General features: G+C 29.5%; 2 protein-coding genes across 2 annotated transcripts; both read left to right on the top strand.

The window, feature by feature from the left end:
- Nucleotides 3697-8530, top strand: LOC109345210 (trihelix transcription factor ASIL1-like). Its single transcript, XM_019584065.1, has 2 exons — nucleotides 3697-4822; nucleotides 8229-8530. Exons 1-2 carry the CDS (start codon nucleotides 3940-3942, stop codon nucleotides 8240-8242), a joined length of 897 nt encoding a protein of 298 aa, XP_019439610.1. The 5' UTR covers nucleotides 3697-3939; the 3' UTR covers nucleotides 8243-8530.
- Nucleotides 14818-15386, top strand: LOC109344565 (agamous-like MADS-box protein AGL80). Its single transcript, XM_019583330.1, has one exon. It carries the CDS (start codon nucleotides 14883-14885, stop codon nucleotides 15384-15386), a length of 504 nt encoding a protein of 167 aa, XP_019438875.1. The 5' UTR covers nucleotides 14818-14882.

The raw sequence follows: 17539 nt of genomic DNA, 5'->3' as shown, positions 1-17539 counted from the left end.
GTTGCATTATTCCTTGTTTCTTCTTCTTGATTTTCCAACTCTAACACTAGTAAAGTAATATTTAGAAAGTGAAAATAACTTTCAATAATTCACTTACTGATCGATTTTACCCTCCATAATCTTAAAAATTTACATTAATTATCCCCAACTAAAAAATTCTATTATTTTATTTTTGCTATCCCACCTTATCTCTCACCCTACCTCATATATAAATAAAATATTGCATATTCAATTCTAAATAAGTTATTAAATTAGAGGATTGAAAAAATGATTTTAAATGATCTATCTACTTAATTATTGTAATTAATGATTATTTAACTAATAAATAACTAAATAAATATTATATGTATTTTTTATTTAATTTTTAATTTCAGGTAGTTATAAAGCTAGTTTTTCCGAATAACTCTAGTTTAATAAGCTACTTACACAATTACAAGTTTATAACTACCATCACAACTACAAGCTGGCAAGTACAAAGTTTTTGGGAAGCGAATTATTGAAAGCTATTTTCGCTTTCTAAATGTCACTTCAAGATACTATTTGACAACACTAGCTTGTAGTTTTTCATGAAGTTTGTAGCTTTTTAACCAAGTCAATAATGTGTTAGAGCCGTTTGGCAAACAAAAATGAAAGGCAACTTCTAGCTCTTAAAAAATAAGCTTGTATCATTTGAAAGTTTAACATTTAGAATATGAAAATATCTTTCAATAATTCGTTTACCAATTTTACCATTCAAAATTTAAGAAAAAGATGCATTAATGACTCAAACTAAAAAAACTATATTATTTTTGTTCCCTCGCCTTATCTTTCGCCCTACATTACAAATAAATAAAATATTCGATTATAAATAAAATATTGAAATAAAGGAATGGAAATTTTGATTTTAAATTATCTATATATATTTAATTAACCCAATTAATAATAATTTAATATAGAGTGAATATTCATTCTAGTCCTTATAACTTTACGTGAAAAAAATATTATCATCAAAATAGTAAAAAATCAAACTAGTATTCAAATATCTTAAATGTAAGTCAAAGTAGTCTCTATTAGGAGTCATAACAAATTATAAAAATGACTAATTTAACATTCATTTAATATTTTTGAATACTACTTTCAGTTTTTCAATTTTAGTAGGACCAAATTGATACACAATTTTTTAAGGGCCAAAATATGTCTTTACCATTTAACTAATAAATAAATAAATATTCATGTACTTTATAGTCATTTTTCAAATTTCACCTGAAGCTAGTTTTATTGAAAAGTCCAGTTAGTAAACTACTTATACAACTACAAACTTTAACTATTTTCGCACCTAAGCTTTGAAGTACCTTGAAACTCAGAGCTATAAGCTAGTTTTACCAAACATGCCCCAAATGGATTTTTGAAAAATACCTTTCAAAGACTATGAACTTATTTTTTTTGAAAGCTACAAACTCTCTTTTGACTGTTACAACTTTTTTATATAAAAGCTATAAACCACTTTAATAATTTATTGACCGAGTTAAAAACTATAAAATACATACAAAAAACTCTAAGATTGCCTTGCCAAACACTAACAATGTATGTACATGTAGAGAAAGTATAAATCTTTTTTCTTCTGTGGGGTACACAAAAAAGAGCAGCATATCACCACGGGATACGCGAGCAGCGCCTCACACTTCTGCGTATTTAAGATGCGTTAAACTTCTTCACCTTTCATTTGATTTATTTCTATAAATTTCGGTTCTTCAACGGCAAAGACAATGAGGAGGCACCAAATTTGTTCAAGTGCGGGCCTATATATCCTTCTCTATTGGATTGAAAAATTGGGTCATATATAAATTTAGTTATGACGATGGAATCATGAGCTTTCAATGTTATTAATTTTTTATGTATATAATTTTTCAATACACAGTTTTTACATTCAATTTCTTAACGAATAGTTAAGAATACTGATTAACTTGAAGTTATAGTCTTAATCTTGTTTAATTTTTAATGCCTTTTATCTTTTACTTATTTATATATATATTAACTATTTTTTTTTTCAATAAATGAAGTTTTAATAAATAAAAAAATTGGAAAAAGTGAAGATAAATAAATAAGATAACCCATATGAAAAAAAAAACACACATATATATATATATATATTATATTATATTATATGAGTTATCTCACTCAATTACCAAAATTATGATATATTTTTGTTTTGTTTATAGAAATATTTTTATAGAAAATGATTAAACATGATACATGTCATAATTTTAGTGGCTGAATAGGATAACTTATACCATCCACATACTTTATTTTCTTTTAATTATGTTATTGAAGTTTGTAATCAAATCATGATAGTATGCTATTTCTTTTGGTAATGGTAGAACAATAACAGCTTGTGGATTTGATTTTGAAAGACCAACGTTCATACTTTGGAGGATAAAAGTTGAAAATACTCTAAGTTAGTTATATTATTATTCTATGGAATTCATCCATTGAATCATCTTTGTAATTTCAAACGTGCTTTATTTAAACATGATAATTAAATGTTGTTGAGCACAATTTTCAATTTCAAACTCTAATTTCATCTTCGATTATATGGATCAAGCTAATATTTAATATATTAAATACACCATTTTCTAATGAGTTTTCTATCTTGAATTTTTATCCATATCTTGAGGATATTCGTGAACATTTTCATTATTTATTTATTAACTCATAAAGGAAAAACCTCTAAAAGAACAGATTTATGATATATTGTTTTTATTTGGATCCTTAAACATGTTTTTCATAATAATCGTTGAGTTTGTTTTCATATTCTAATATAAAAGAAGAATTATAGTTTAGGCACATAATCTTGCTTGTGAGATTAGTCTCACCTAGCAAATGAAATAACACTTTAAAGAAAAAAATGTAATGAGAAACTTTAACATATTTTTTTTTTTGTATTCTTTTTGCGCTTTTGGGCAATAAATTATTATTTTTGGATATGTGACTATTTTTCTTAACGAGTATTGTTCCCAAGAATCAAATTATTGACATTTTGATCATAATAGTGATAAAACAAGATTTACACCATAAGAGGAACATCTTATTGATCACATTTAACTCCCTTATGATAGAGGGTAGATGCTAATGGTGGACCTCAAGTTAAGTTTTGATATTTAATTAGAATAATTAACCTAAAGATTTAATATGTATAAACTGACAGTGTAAGTGTTTTTATACTGTCAGTAAATTATTCATGATTGATTTGTTAATTATTATTGACTCTCAAACAAAAGTAATACAAATTAAGGGTGGATGATGATATACTGACAATGTAAAAACTTTACATTGTCAATGCCCATATTTTAAACTCTTAACCTAATTATACAATAAGCTAATTGGTGAAAGAAAAGTTGTCAAGTAGGTGTGAATAATTTTAACTCACTAATTGGTAATAATACATCTACCCTAGACTATTAATTTAAAGTTTTTTCTCTTAACATTATACCAATTTTTTATTTTTTTTAGTATAATATCTATGCATTATTAGTATAAAAATTTATATAGTCTATTACTCATTTAAAATATATTTTTTGAAAATTTAATAATAATTCTATAAAATTATGAACAATACAATGACAATGTATCAAACACATTTCCCCCTTATATACACCTACATAATAATGAATTTTCATAGATGTGCACATACATTTTGTTAGTATTTATTTTTTCAGTTTGCATTTGATTGAGATATTTGAATAATAGTTGTATTGTATCGGTCCAGCCAAGCCGATGAAGTTAGCCAGTCACGCACTGGGTGTTCCCCCAACATCACGCGCCCTTTCCCGGCGACCGTACCGCATTATCCCATTCCTTTCTCCTTTCTATTACTTCCGCCGCTATCTCTCTTTCTCTCTCTCACTTACTCTCTTTTTCCCCTCTTTCTCTCTCTAAACCATTCTAACCCTAATTCCTCCGATGCCTGATTTCCCCAATTCCCTAACGCCGCCGGCCACCAATCCCCGCCCCCTCCCCGTGCGCGAGGACTGCTGGACGGAGGAAGCCTCCTCCACCCTCGTCGACGCCTGGGGCCGCCGCTACCTCGAGCTCAACCGCGGCAACCTCCGTCAAAAGGACTGGCAGGATGTCGCTGACGCCGTTAACGCCCTCCACGCCCACTCTAAGAAAACACACCGTACCGACGTTCAGTGCAAGAACCGCATCGACACCATAAAGAAGAAATACAAGATCGAGAAAGCTAGGGTTGCGTCATCCAACGGCGTCGTTTCGTCCTCTTGGCCTTTCTTCGAACGATTAGATGCTTTGATTGGCCCTAACTTCATTGCTAAAAAATCCACATCATCTCCGTCGCCGTCTCCACCGGTGGCGCTCCCTCTCTTGCCATATCGGAAAACACAATCCTCGGTGGCTGCACCGTTTACCGCTGTCGCGCTGCCGCAGAAGCGGGCCGCTGCAGCAATGGATGATGGTTACTTTAGGAGGAATTATTCTGCGATGGCGGCCGCTGCGGCTGCTGCCGAGGCTGATGAGGAGGAGGAGGAAGAAGATGAAGAGGATGAGGAGGAAGAAGATATGATGGAGGATGAAGGAAGAGGTAGTGAAGTGGAGGAAGGAGAGAGAGATAAGGGGAGAGAAGGAATGAGAAGGTTGGCAAAGGCGATAGAGAGGCTCGGGGAAGTGTATGAGAGAGTGGAAGGGCAGAAACTTAGGTATATGGTGGATTTGGAGAAACAGAGGATGCAGTTTACTAAAGATCTTGAAGTTCAGAGGATGCAGATGTTTATGGACACTCAAGTTCAGTTAGAGAGAATTAAGCGTGGGAAGAGATCTGGTTCTAATGGTGAGATTCAATACTTTCTGTTTTTCTGTTATTTTGTATTTATTTTTCTATGTATCCTTTAAATTTGTTGTTTTGGGCTTGATTTGATTACATACCTTACTTGTTAGTGTTTAGTTTTTTTAATGAATGCATGATGTTGTGCATTACATGGTGGTTTTTGAACCCCAGGAGAGTGGGTTGATTTTAGACTTTAGGAAAGTAATGAATGCTATGAAGTAGTTGTTTTGAATGGTTCTACAATTATATATACTAGCAAGTGGTGTAATTTAATAGTTTGTTATGGAGGGTTCTTTATAGTTTATGATGATACAATAGTGGATGGAAATTTTCATATAAAATATGCTAGTCCTTTAAGGTTGGCTTTACAGGGTTTTCTGTAGATGGTTTAGTGCTGTGATCGCGTGGTGGCCTTTTTAAATATTGGGAGACTGTAAAGTTGTGTTTTGGTTTATTTACATATGTTAATATTGAAGTTTACAAGTGAAAGTCTAAGGATTAACTGATTTTTTCACCTGCACCATTTTTTTGATCTGTTGTGTTACTGTTTTTATGCAGTTTGACTTAATTTTGATTTTTGACAAAACTATCTTATTATGAAGTATGTATTATTAACTCAAGGTTGAGTTTTTGTTTGGCAGTCTAAAATGGTGTCAAGGCTTGTAATCCATGTTCACATTAAGGCATTGACATCCCTAGTCTTAAGGCAATATTTTTTGGGAGTCTTAAGTTCAAACTCAGAGTCTTCTTATAGCAATGGGGTTGAGGGTCTTAAATGGAGTCGTTGAGTTTTAAGACCCTCCTTAAGACTTCCCCCATATGTTCACGAGGCCTGCTGGCATTTTTGGCTACTGGCCTTTCAACGTGTCATTGTTTTATGGGTGTAAATTTGAGTTTGACGCCATTGTGGTTGTTGTCTGTTGGAACTTTTTCATGGTCTAATTTTTGTTTTCTAATATTGCATTTGGTGGCTGTTATTACATTTGACATTCCTTTCTATTTGATTGAAGACATGGTAAATTTGGTGCTGTATTATGTCTATAAATGTAGTGCAGAACCATGTACAGTAAAATAATGCTGTATTTCAACTTATTTTGTTTGGTTTTAGCTGTCATTTACTGGTGGGTTTCGCCACCTTCAGTTGGATTTTCTTCTGGTCACTAGTTGTTATCTATCCTGTTTGATCCCTTTAACCATTCCAATTAAACTAAATTACATTTTTAGTTCGGTGAAGTCTTCCATTTTTTGAGCATTTTGGTCTCAATTCATCATTGTTTTCTACCTTTTTGCATAGGGAGATTAACGAGTTATAGTCTCTTTTGGTCTCAACTGATCATATCCATATTTCTTCTTCCGATTTTAGAATTTAGGTCTATTAAAGTTCCATCTCAAAACCAATTGGCTATGAAAGGAGTAGCCCAAGATGTATGTAAAACCATACCATGGAGAGTGAGGCAGGCCATGTAGGACTTCCTACATGCCCCCATCATATAAGCCTGCCTGTCCAGTCGAACGGCTCTGGAATGTCCAAAGATGAGCTCTGGCTTTGATAACGTTAAGATTCCATCAAACCAATTGGATATAACAGGAGTAGTCCGACAAGCATATAAGCCAGATGTTCTTTTGGAATTCCAAAGCTCCCCGAAGGTTAAAGCGTTTGTCTGGTCCTATGTTCTTAATGAGAGTAACACCAATATACATGCTCTAGAAACAAAAATCTCTGACTGCCTTGTCTCCAAATATGTGCATAACATGTGATTCAGACTCCGAAAGCTGGTATAATCTCTTTTTGTGTTGCAAGGTGGCAAAAGTGCTTTGGAATACTATTTGGGATATTTCATGAGTTATGAATCTGCCATATGAATTTGCAAACATAAAGATGCTAAAATCCAGTCGCAGTACTCTATTTTTTGGTGCCCTTTGGTGTATTTGGTTGGAAAGGAATAATAGAATCTTCAATGACTATTTTTCGTCTCTTGATTTAGTTTGGGATAGGTTGACTTTTTCTTGCTTCCCTTTGGTGCTCTGCATGGATTTTGGTGGTGTTTTTCTTTTGTAGATATGCAGAGGGACTGGCATGGTTTGTTGCATAGCCCTGTTGCTCAGTCTTCATTGGTTTTTTTGAAGATGTCTAATCCTCTTCATGTAATCTTTTTTTGCTCATGTAATTACACTTTGAATTTATCAAAAGAAAATTCATTGTCATTTTCATAACGAATTTTCTTTTGATAAATGTGATTGAGGCATTGTACCTTGAGTCTCATCAATTTAAGTAGGGAAGAAGGATAATATTGGATGTTTTATTCCTTTATTTTTTACACATCTTCCACCTAGAACAAAATATTATCGTGATCAATCTTTTTACAATTATATAGGGATCAGTATTAAAATTTGGACTTCATATGCTAATGTGAAATATGCTTCATTTCCTTCTTTTCCCTGTTGTTTTATTGAGTTTGGGGTATCATGATGTCTTGTTTTCTTTCTAAATGCTGAATCTTGGGGGTGTTTCTAAACGTGGAATCATTTGGATCTTTGTATTCAATTGATGTTATTTCTCTCAATTTTGCTTTTCTTTGCTTTCTATTTGCTGTATGGTCTTGGAAGTTGAATATAGTTTGGTCATATCTTTTATATGTCGAACTAAGGAAGGTCTGGAACATTCTTCGCTTTAAAAAGGAGGGAGAAAGATGAGTTACGGGTTCAAAATCCATGGGGATTTTGTTACTTTAATTTTCTTCTAGGGACAAAGAAAACCAATGGAACAGCATGAGAACAGTTCGCTAATTCTTTTGGTGAAATTTTCATTGATAATATTCAGAAAAAAACAGAACAGTGGGGAAAATGATAATAGATAGACCTATATATGTTGAATGAGTTATTCTTCTTCCCATTGTATGTGTTAGGGTTGCTTATAACTTATATCACCTTTACTGCTTAAATGTATCTGCTAGTCTTATTCAACTTTTGATAGTTTTTTCCCTCCAAATTCACTTGCCTGGTTCAGTTTCAGACCAATGCTATTCAGTGTTTAGGTGCTCTGGGTTTCAGAAAAATGCTAATAAGACTGGTGTTGCATTTGCACATAATCTCTTGGATTGTAATGATACTATTCAAGAACTGGGGTTATGGATAATTTTGGGGCAATAGCTTATTTTTTCTTGTCTTCACACACTAACACACAAACAAAAGATATGACAGTGTGATACATGGTTTAAATAGGGATGAATGCCTTTGCCTTATATTCTGAGCAAGACAAATGCTCCCATTCTACTCATCAGTAGAAATTTGTTGTCTTAGTCATAACATGACTTGCTAGTACAATATGGAATACCTTGTAGCATGACCATTTTGCATAGTATCTATTATCTAAGTTGAACTATTATGACAAACTCGTTCGTTGCTGCAGATATGTATAGGTAGCTGGGTGAGACATGGACAATGATGTTGCTGCATTAAAGGCTATCTTGTTTCGTTTATAACACGGCAAAGTACATATCTTCAACTGATACTGTCATGAGGGAATTTCCATAGAAATTTATCCTGGAATAATTTGGATTCTTTTAGCTAGCCTTTGATTTAATTTGATGCTTTTATTAGCCCTTATAAATTAATTCAGTAACTGTACTAGGCCTAATTTTGGGCTCCTATATAGAATTTGCTCTAATGTATAACACTTTTATGTCTTATGTCCTCCCTTTTCACCTTTTATTTAGTTTGTTCTGTTTTTCCCCAAATGCTAGAATAGATATTAGAGAAGAGGCTGCTAAGAAGTTTAGAGAAAACAAGTATCCTAGTTCAAAAGAGAATAATTGACACATAAAAATGTAATTACTATCCCTATTTAAGAAAATATTATGAAAGATGCAGCAGAGGGCCAACCTCTTGTTCTTTTTCATATAGATAGTTTTTGTTGTGTGTTGGAGTCATAAATAACTATTTTCTATGCTTTTTAATATTGAGAATAAAATATTTCATTTTACTAAGAGATAAGTTATTTCTTCCAACTACTGAAATTATAACATATGTACTATTTTTTTAGTTTTTAGAAATATTTATATAGAAAATAATTAAATATGATATTTGTTCTGATTTTAATAGTTGGAAGAAATGACTTATCTCTTAGTATAAGAAAATACTTTATTTTCTCTAAAATTTCCGAATTATTTTCTCTCTCTGAATTTCGCTTCCCCTGCCTTATTTCTGCAATTGATTTAAAGATGACACTTACTTCCGATTTTCAATTATACGATTGTAATTTTACCTTGGTAATTATTCTTTTCACAAATTTATTTTCTCTGATAAATAATAAATGACAAACAAAAGTAATCAATAAATGTTAAGTTGAAAATATAAATTGCCTTATCAAAAAAATACCAAAGTGTTAACATTATAAGGTTTAGGTGTAAAAAAAGAGAATGAATTCTCAAAATAAAATCTTATTGATATTAATATGAATAATATTGTGATACATAAACTATAATATAAACCTCATTTATAACAATATCAGACTCTTTTAAATAAGGAAACAAAAGATAATATAAAATAGTTTTAATTATAAAGATCTTCTAATTTTAAGCTAATTTAAGATATAATGAAGATAATATGAGATTTATCTCAATCCAAATATTATTTAAATATTTTCTATAAGATGTTAGTAATGTATTCGAGCATGGTCACTCAAACTTTACATAAATAATAATAATAATAATAGAAAATAAAGTATTTTCTCACATCATGAGATAATTTAAGTTCCTAAATTCACCCATTATTTAATATGTGTCTTATCTCTATTCCTTATATTTTCTTTTTAAAATATATTATAAAAAATAAAAAACATATCAAATGATGAATAAATTTAAAAAACAATCATATATTTTATTCTCCTATTAACATGATGCAAATACGTAATATTAACCCATGTTGGCTGGTGGGCGGCCGTGACAACTAGTGACTGATGGTGGGCAACCTTGCCAAGTAGTTGCTGATGCCATTTTCTGCCATCTGGTTGATATGTTAGGCAGTGTTAATGGCTGGTTACATATGTTTTGGAGGGAACATACATCTTCTGTTTCATAATGAGTATGATTCCATATACTATCAGTAATGATTGGTCAAAAAAATACTTAAAAATTAAATCTTAATTTAAATATATTTATTCAATCAATCATAAACTCACAGCACATATAGTAATACTCATTATAAGATAATAAATGTATATATTGTAAGACAATAGATGTATATCCTCTTTTGAACTTATAACATATGCCCTTGGTCTAGTGTTATGATTGTAACTGACATATTTCTCACTTTGTTCTTCCATTGACCTTTCATTTATGTTCTTCAGATTATAAGAATTTCCACGTTCTTCCTTAAGTGATAGGTTATGTCTTCTCATGTTATTACTCTTGTCTTACCTAGTGTAACATAGGATATGGGTAGATATATTTTGAAGATCCTAAGCACTTATTGGATCCTCACGACTTTAATTTCACAAAATTTTCTTAAACTTTATATTTTTTTATAAATAAATATTATGAACTATTTTTTCTTCCTAATTACTCCTTGAATTTTAAGTATTAATGAAATTGGTTCTCACGTATATATAATGTTAAATTATTAACAATAAAATTGATTAACATATTATACAGTATGTTTGTAATCAAATTTAAACAATACTATATTTTTGTCTCAATAATCCTACATCACTTGTAGCTATTTTTTGTATAACTAGCTAGTATATATACACTATTTATTATATTCACTAGTGTACAACTTTTTATACCAAAAAATATAAGGAAGTAAAGTGATTTCATGCATATATAATTTAGTAACAAGAACAATTAGTTATTTGATATTTTGATTTATATTTTATGGATCACTTAAACTTATTAGCCATATATTTCTTAAGTATTGCATTGGATTAACATGTATTTTTTAAATATTAATGATATGTCAGTTAATATTTAACAAAAAAAAAACATAAAGTGAGAATTTTTCATTATAAGTAATTTAAATTTGTATGTATGTAAGAACCAATTTCATCAATAATTAAAGTTTAAGAAGTAATTAGAAAGAAAAAATAGTTCAGAATATATATTTATAAAAAATATAAAATTTATGGTGGTTTTGTGAATTTTTCCTGAAAATCTAATAAGAGGATACACACATTTAATGTTATAAGTGATCTTATGCGATAATCCTAGTACTATCTGGTGGAAACTGAAAATTATGGTGATGCATTTTAGACGCTTACCTTTTTCATCTGATTGAGGTGAAAAATCCCTAATTGTTGGTTGGTATGTAACACCTTTTAAACTTATATGGGGTGTTAGTTGACTAGGTTGAAAGGTTGAAGTGGAGACTGTAGAAGAGATGATGGTGATTGTGTGGACGAGACTCTTGTTGGTCTCCGACCCGACATAGAGGTGAACTTGGTTTTTTTATGGTTGGGTTCTCATAGACAGCGCCAATGTTCACATGGAATGATTTTTTGCTCTATATGATGAAATTAGATGGTGAGAACTGAGAAGTTATATAATCTGATATAAAAGGTATAACCTTTACATCATTTATATGATTTGTATCTTGAATTGTTGGGATGTTGACCCAAATAAGATTAGTTATATTTATTGTGGTTGTTTCCACATACACATATAATTTATTCATATTTCCTGTGTGCTACGAATCAGTTCGAGGGGTAAAGTTGCTCATATTTCCTCTGTTACAGACATGTTATTTCTATTAGGGGTAAGCACCCTTTTGTTATATATAATGGAGATCAAGTGTTTAGATTATTGGCTCATTTTGTATCTTAGTTTAATTAAAATAATAAAAACATAAAATAATATATTTATATTATTTTGTGAAGTTTAATCGGTTGAGATATAAAAAAATGATTTTTTTTGGGAGAAAGGATTATTATTTTCTTTTATACTCGTCTCATGTGTTAAACATAATAGATTACGCTATAAATCGAGTGTTCCAAGGTAGTGTGTGTTGGAAATTGTTGAAAGCTACGAAAGCAGGCATGATGTTTTTTTAAATTTATTTATTTATTTTTATTAAAAATAATATAAAATAATATTTTTTTTGTCATATGTCACAATCTCATCTAGTAATAGTGTCTCTAGTATTGAAGATGATTGACATAAGAACACTGTCTTACAAAAGAAAATACTAAAAATTATATTTTTAACACTTATATATATATTGGAGTGACCATTTTCTGTCTCAAAAAATGTATTATTCCATATGCTATATATTGCTTGTGATTGGTTAGAAAAATATTCGATTATTAAATTTTAAATTTAAATACTTTTTTAAACTATCTTAAAATAACTTATGAAGTAGTACATTCTTCTGAGAAAATAAATTTGCTCCCATATATTAGTAGAATCAAAATCTGATACTAGATAAGGAAATAGTTGTTTTTGCTCTTACTTTTAATTTTTAAGAATAGAATTCTCATATCATTAGGTATAAGTATTACATTATTTTTTTTTCTTTTACTTTTAATCTACTTATTTGTCTAATAGAGAGAATCATGTTAGAATATCAATATTGGATATGTATCTATTACATATATGGGAAGTAGAAGGAAGTATTGATGTATCATGGTATCCATACCGTTTTTCGAATAGTATACTGCCTGATTCTCATATATGGAAATGTGCCTACAGATTTGTGAATTATCCATGGTTTTATAAACCTGTGGTGACTAATCATCACACAACTATGTAATTTACAACAAATGTATACTACTAAATCTCCACATTACCAACAGAGAGTATCTTTCCCTCCATTATTCTTATACAATTTAATCAAATAAGAATATTTTTCACTCATTTGGTGAAGTTCTTATTTGTTAAGAGAAGATGTGATAGAATTATGAGAACACATTTGTTGTCTCACTTTTTATACCATTCTATATACCATTAACTCTGGCCAATGACATCTCCTGACACATAGAGTGACACAAAGCTGTGAGATGACAGATGTACTCCAAGAAGTATCCACAATCCATAGTCCATCTAAACTCATCTAAATCAAATTCATACATCAGATCTAATTCTCACCATCACTTTTAATATTTTATTAAATTGATATCAGTTTTAGACCATGTGTACGTAGTTAATATTGAAATTTTACTCTTAACTATATAATATATAAGTGTGAGAAAAATGTATGTACTGAAAGTGTATGAGTTTTATACAATGTCAGTGCATCATCTATATTTATATTTAGTCAAAATTTACTCTTCAAAAAAGTAATCCAATGGATGATGGATGATAGATGATGTAATAATTATATGTTAACCTTTACACTAACACTGCTTAGATATTATACTCTATATGTATTTGTTAAAAACTTTACACATAGAACCTTTAACATCGCATGCAGGTAGAATATTGTAAATTTTTAAAGTTCAAAAAATCACTTTTCTAAAAATAACATTTTTAAAAATTAATTTTTAAATGATTTTACAAGTGTTTCTTTAAAATGTGATTTTTAAAAATGTTTTGTTGCGAATAATTTTTGAGATAATAATTTTCTTCAATAGTATTTTTAGTTCCAATAAAAAAATCAAATGAATTAAATATTTGTCCATCCAAATCAATGAAAATGGATTCACGGATGGATTAGAATTCATCCATTAAGTTTGGATATAGATGAATTGAATAACTTAAAATATAATTTAAATGAATTTATATGAATTGTCCATCCATCCATTAACATCCAAAATCCAAATCCATTAATTTGCACCGTTACTTAAGAATACTCATTGCACAATATGATTCTTAATTTCTTATACTTGTTTTTATAAGGAAATGTGAGTCCCAAACGTAAAAAGGAAGAGAGAACTCATTTATTATTATAAAATATAAATGTGTAGGTGAGTTGTGTGTTTCAAGTAATAATAAGAATAAGAATGATTTTATTATTGTAAAAAAAAAATAGTTTTATTCCTAATTTATAGAAATATATAATAAATTATAAAATAATTCATGGGACCCAAATAAAAATAAGATTTGCGTGTACCAATAAAACTATAGTAGATTTGAATCTATTTGCAATAATACGAAAAGAAAAAGGTTGTTTAGATTATACACAACATATGTTAGGAAATTTTATAAGTAACTTACTAAAAGTAGAGCTCTCCACTTGAAAGATACATGCATGTTTGATGTAAAAAACAATACAAATTAAGGAAAAAATTAGGTTTTACACTTTTACTTAATCTTGTGAAATCTAAATCGGACATTAAATTGGAAGAAATCATGTATTAGGTTTAAACGGTTAAACCGTCTGGTTGAACCAGATGATTTCGTATATAATTAATATTTTATCTATGGATAAATGATTAAACATAAATGCAAAAATTTATATAAATTAATAATTATGTATAATTATATTGAAGTAATATTTTTTTACATTTTTTGGTCGAAGTAAAACAAACATTAAAGTATTATTCCATTTTTTTTAATTTTAAGTGAAACTCATTTGATTCATTTTCTGGGTTATTTCGGTTTAACCGGGTTTAATATGGTCGGATCGGAATTCCTCCGATTCAAAGTGATCTAACCCTTCATTTAGTTGAGATGACAAACCAGAGCTATTTTCAAGTCCAATCATCAATCGGAGTAATCGAGCTGTCCAGTCTAATACGGTTCTCAGGGTTTTTTAGACACCAACTATTTCCGACAAAAAAGTTTTCACCTACTAATATTTTTTTAAAAGTAAATACTAAATAGTATTAAAAGCAGTATAATAAGTGCTAACCTAATGCAAGGAAGATCATTTAGAGATCTTTTTTGAGTATACACATTTAAATCTAAGATTTTCTTTCATCCACAAATGGAAGGTCAATTAAAAATATCGCATCATAAGATCTCTGTAATTATTGTGCACTTGGTACCCATTTGGTAGTGATCCAAAATCAACTTAGCTATTTCTCAAATTTGCATGTATAAATAACATGATAACGAAAGTATCTCATAACAAATAATATTTTATCTATTTCATTCTTGTTCTTTTGTCTTTCTTTTGCACCACCACCACCATGACTGGAAAAAAGCTTAACCTCACATACATAGTCAGTGATGCAAAGAGAAAGGTAACATTAAAGAAAAGGAAAAATAGTCTTATAAAGAAGATGGGTGAAATCACCACCCTTTGTGGCATTGAAGCTTGTGCTATAATATCTAGCCATAATGAACTTCAACCAGAGGTTTGGCCCTCCCATTTTGGGGTCCAAAATGTCCTCTCCAAGTTCAAGAGAATGTCCGAAACCGAACGTTACATGAAGATGTTGAATCAAGAGAGTTTCATGAACCAAAGAATCATGAAGGCACAAGAGCAACTGAAAAAACTGAGGAATGAGAATAAGAAGAAAGAAACAACCCTTCTCATGTATCAATGCCTACGTAATGGAAATGTTGATGAAAATATTAAAATGGCTAATATGAATGATCTATCTTGGATGATTGATCAAACCTTGAAAGATATTGACAAAAAAATCACTAAGGGCCAACCCGAAGAAGCTATGAATGGAAAGAAGGGATAATGTAGATCAACATGTATTTCATGCAGAAGCAGGATTAATCAATGTACTAAGTTAGTATCTCAGATGATATATGGTGTAGCCCTTCTCTCCCTTCAAGAATAATGTTCATGTTGATAGTGTTCCCATAGTTTCTTTTGTTTAGATTGTCCAATGTTTAGTTTTTGTCCCCTTTATTTTTGAATGTCTATTTTCATATATGTTTATGCTATGTTTGACAAAATGGTCGATCATATATAGTTGTTTTTAAAGTTGTTTACTTTGATTGAGGTTACATTTTGTTCCTTTTTATTTTTAATTTTTTGTATTTATATGGCAATATACGATTGGTTCGAGATAGAAAATGAGAGGTGATCCATGTCCTTACTTTAAAATAGAGTTATCAATGTAATAAATAAAAAAAGACTCTTTTTTTTTTGTTTTCAATGATTTGGTGTTATTAGCCTTCATTTATAACGAACGGTAAAGGGAAAAAAATATTGCTACTCCATATGAGATAATATGATTTGATAATGTATTTTGTAACATTGAAGGTGGGACATCATATTCTAAGGACATTATATGAAGTGATATTTTTAACTTTTGAAGTTAAGTGAAGAAAGAAAAAATTAAAAAAACTCATGTGTGAGAGTATGAAAATGATGCATGTGATCAAAATAAGTTGTATAAAAAACTAACGATTCCTGTTTGTATAATTGGTATTGACTAGAAGTTAGAATATTATTCACAATCCATCTAAACTAAATTCATCTAAATTCACATGTTAGAGTTAATAGGTTTAAATTGATATAATCCAAAGGATAGTAGAATTGATAATGAAATTCATCTATTATATTCAATGGATATATCTAGGGGTGTTCGAATCCAAACCTTTCTAAAAATAAAACCGAAAACTGATCTATAATAGACCAAACCGCAAAAATCGAATGTGTTTGGGTCATGTTGGATTTATTTTTTAAAGACCGATTGGTCAGGTCCAGATTTTGGTTTCACTCTTGGATCTAGACCAATCCAGACTGAAATAATATGTAAAGTTTAAGAGTGTAATATTTTTAAGTCTCTCCGAAATTGCTATTTTTAAATCATATTAATTATATTTGATACATTTTTTTAGAACTTAAACTAATCCCACAATCAAATAAAGATGATTCTAGTGTTGATTTGATTATGTGTTTTATTATCAATTTTACTATCGTGAAACTATTATTTTTATTAATCGTTAGTAGAGCACTTTCTAATGGTAAAAACTACGTTACATGTGCTTATATTGTTACTGTTGATATCTTTCTGTTTTAATGTCTTGTTATTATTAATATCTTGTTGTTGTTGTTACCATTTTTTGCTTTTATTATTATTGTCTTACTAATTATTATATTTTATGATGTTGTTTACTTATACTATTGTTTTACACTTTTAATGTTGTTTTAATGATGAACATTATTTTTATCGTTGTTTTATGCTTAATATTTAGTCGCTTTTATGAGTTTTTAATGTATGTTAAATTTCAATATTTTATAATAAAAAACTCATCCAAACTGAACCGAACCACATATAATATTTGGATCGGATTAAATCGGACATCTTAATATAAATAGATCAGACCAGACTAGACCTCATGTTAATACGTGTTTGGATAACATCATTTTTACTTAAAAACCGATCTGAACACCCTAAATACATCCATTTTTAGATGGATACATAATCCATCAAAACACAAAAAATCAAGAATGTCGTTCTTTGCTTTTCAATTTCGTTTAATATTTAAGAAAATTAAATTCAAGCAAATTCATCCCTGATTTTCACTCTCACTTTTAATAATTTATTAAATTAGTATCAATTATAGGATATATGTTTGTAGTTAATATTAAAAATGTATTCTTAAGTATATAACATATGTAAGTATGAGAAAAAATATACGCACTAATAATGTATGAGTTTTATACATTGCCACTATATTATCCATCATTTATATTTAATCCTCATTGACTATTCAACAAAATAATCCAAGTGAATAATGAATGTTGTAGTGATTATGTATAAATCTTTACACTGACAATAATATTACATCTATAATTAATTGTTAAAAATAGTACATGTAAACCTATGCTTGTAGAATATTGCAAAAAAATATTTTTCTCTCTAAAAGTTCAAAAAAT

This window comes from Lupinus angustifolius, chromosome LG04, assembly GCF_001865875.1.
Source record: "Lupinus angustifolius cultivar Tanjil chromosome LG04, LupAngTanjil_v1.0, whole genome shotgun sequence".
Taxonomy (NCBI): domain Eukaryota; kingdom Viridiplantae; phylum Streptophyta; class Magnoliopsida; order Fabales; family Fabaceae; genus Lupinus; species Lupinus angustifolius.
Note: the sequence above shows the minus strand (reverse complement) of the source record. Positions and strands in the feature narration are given on the sequence as shown.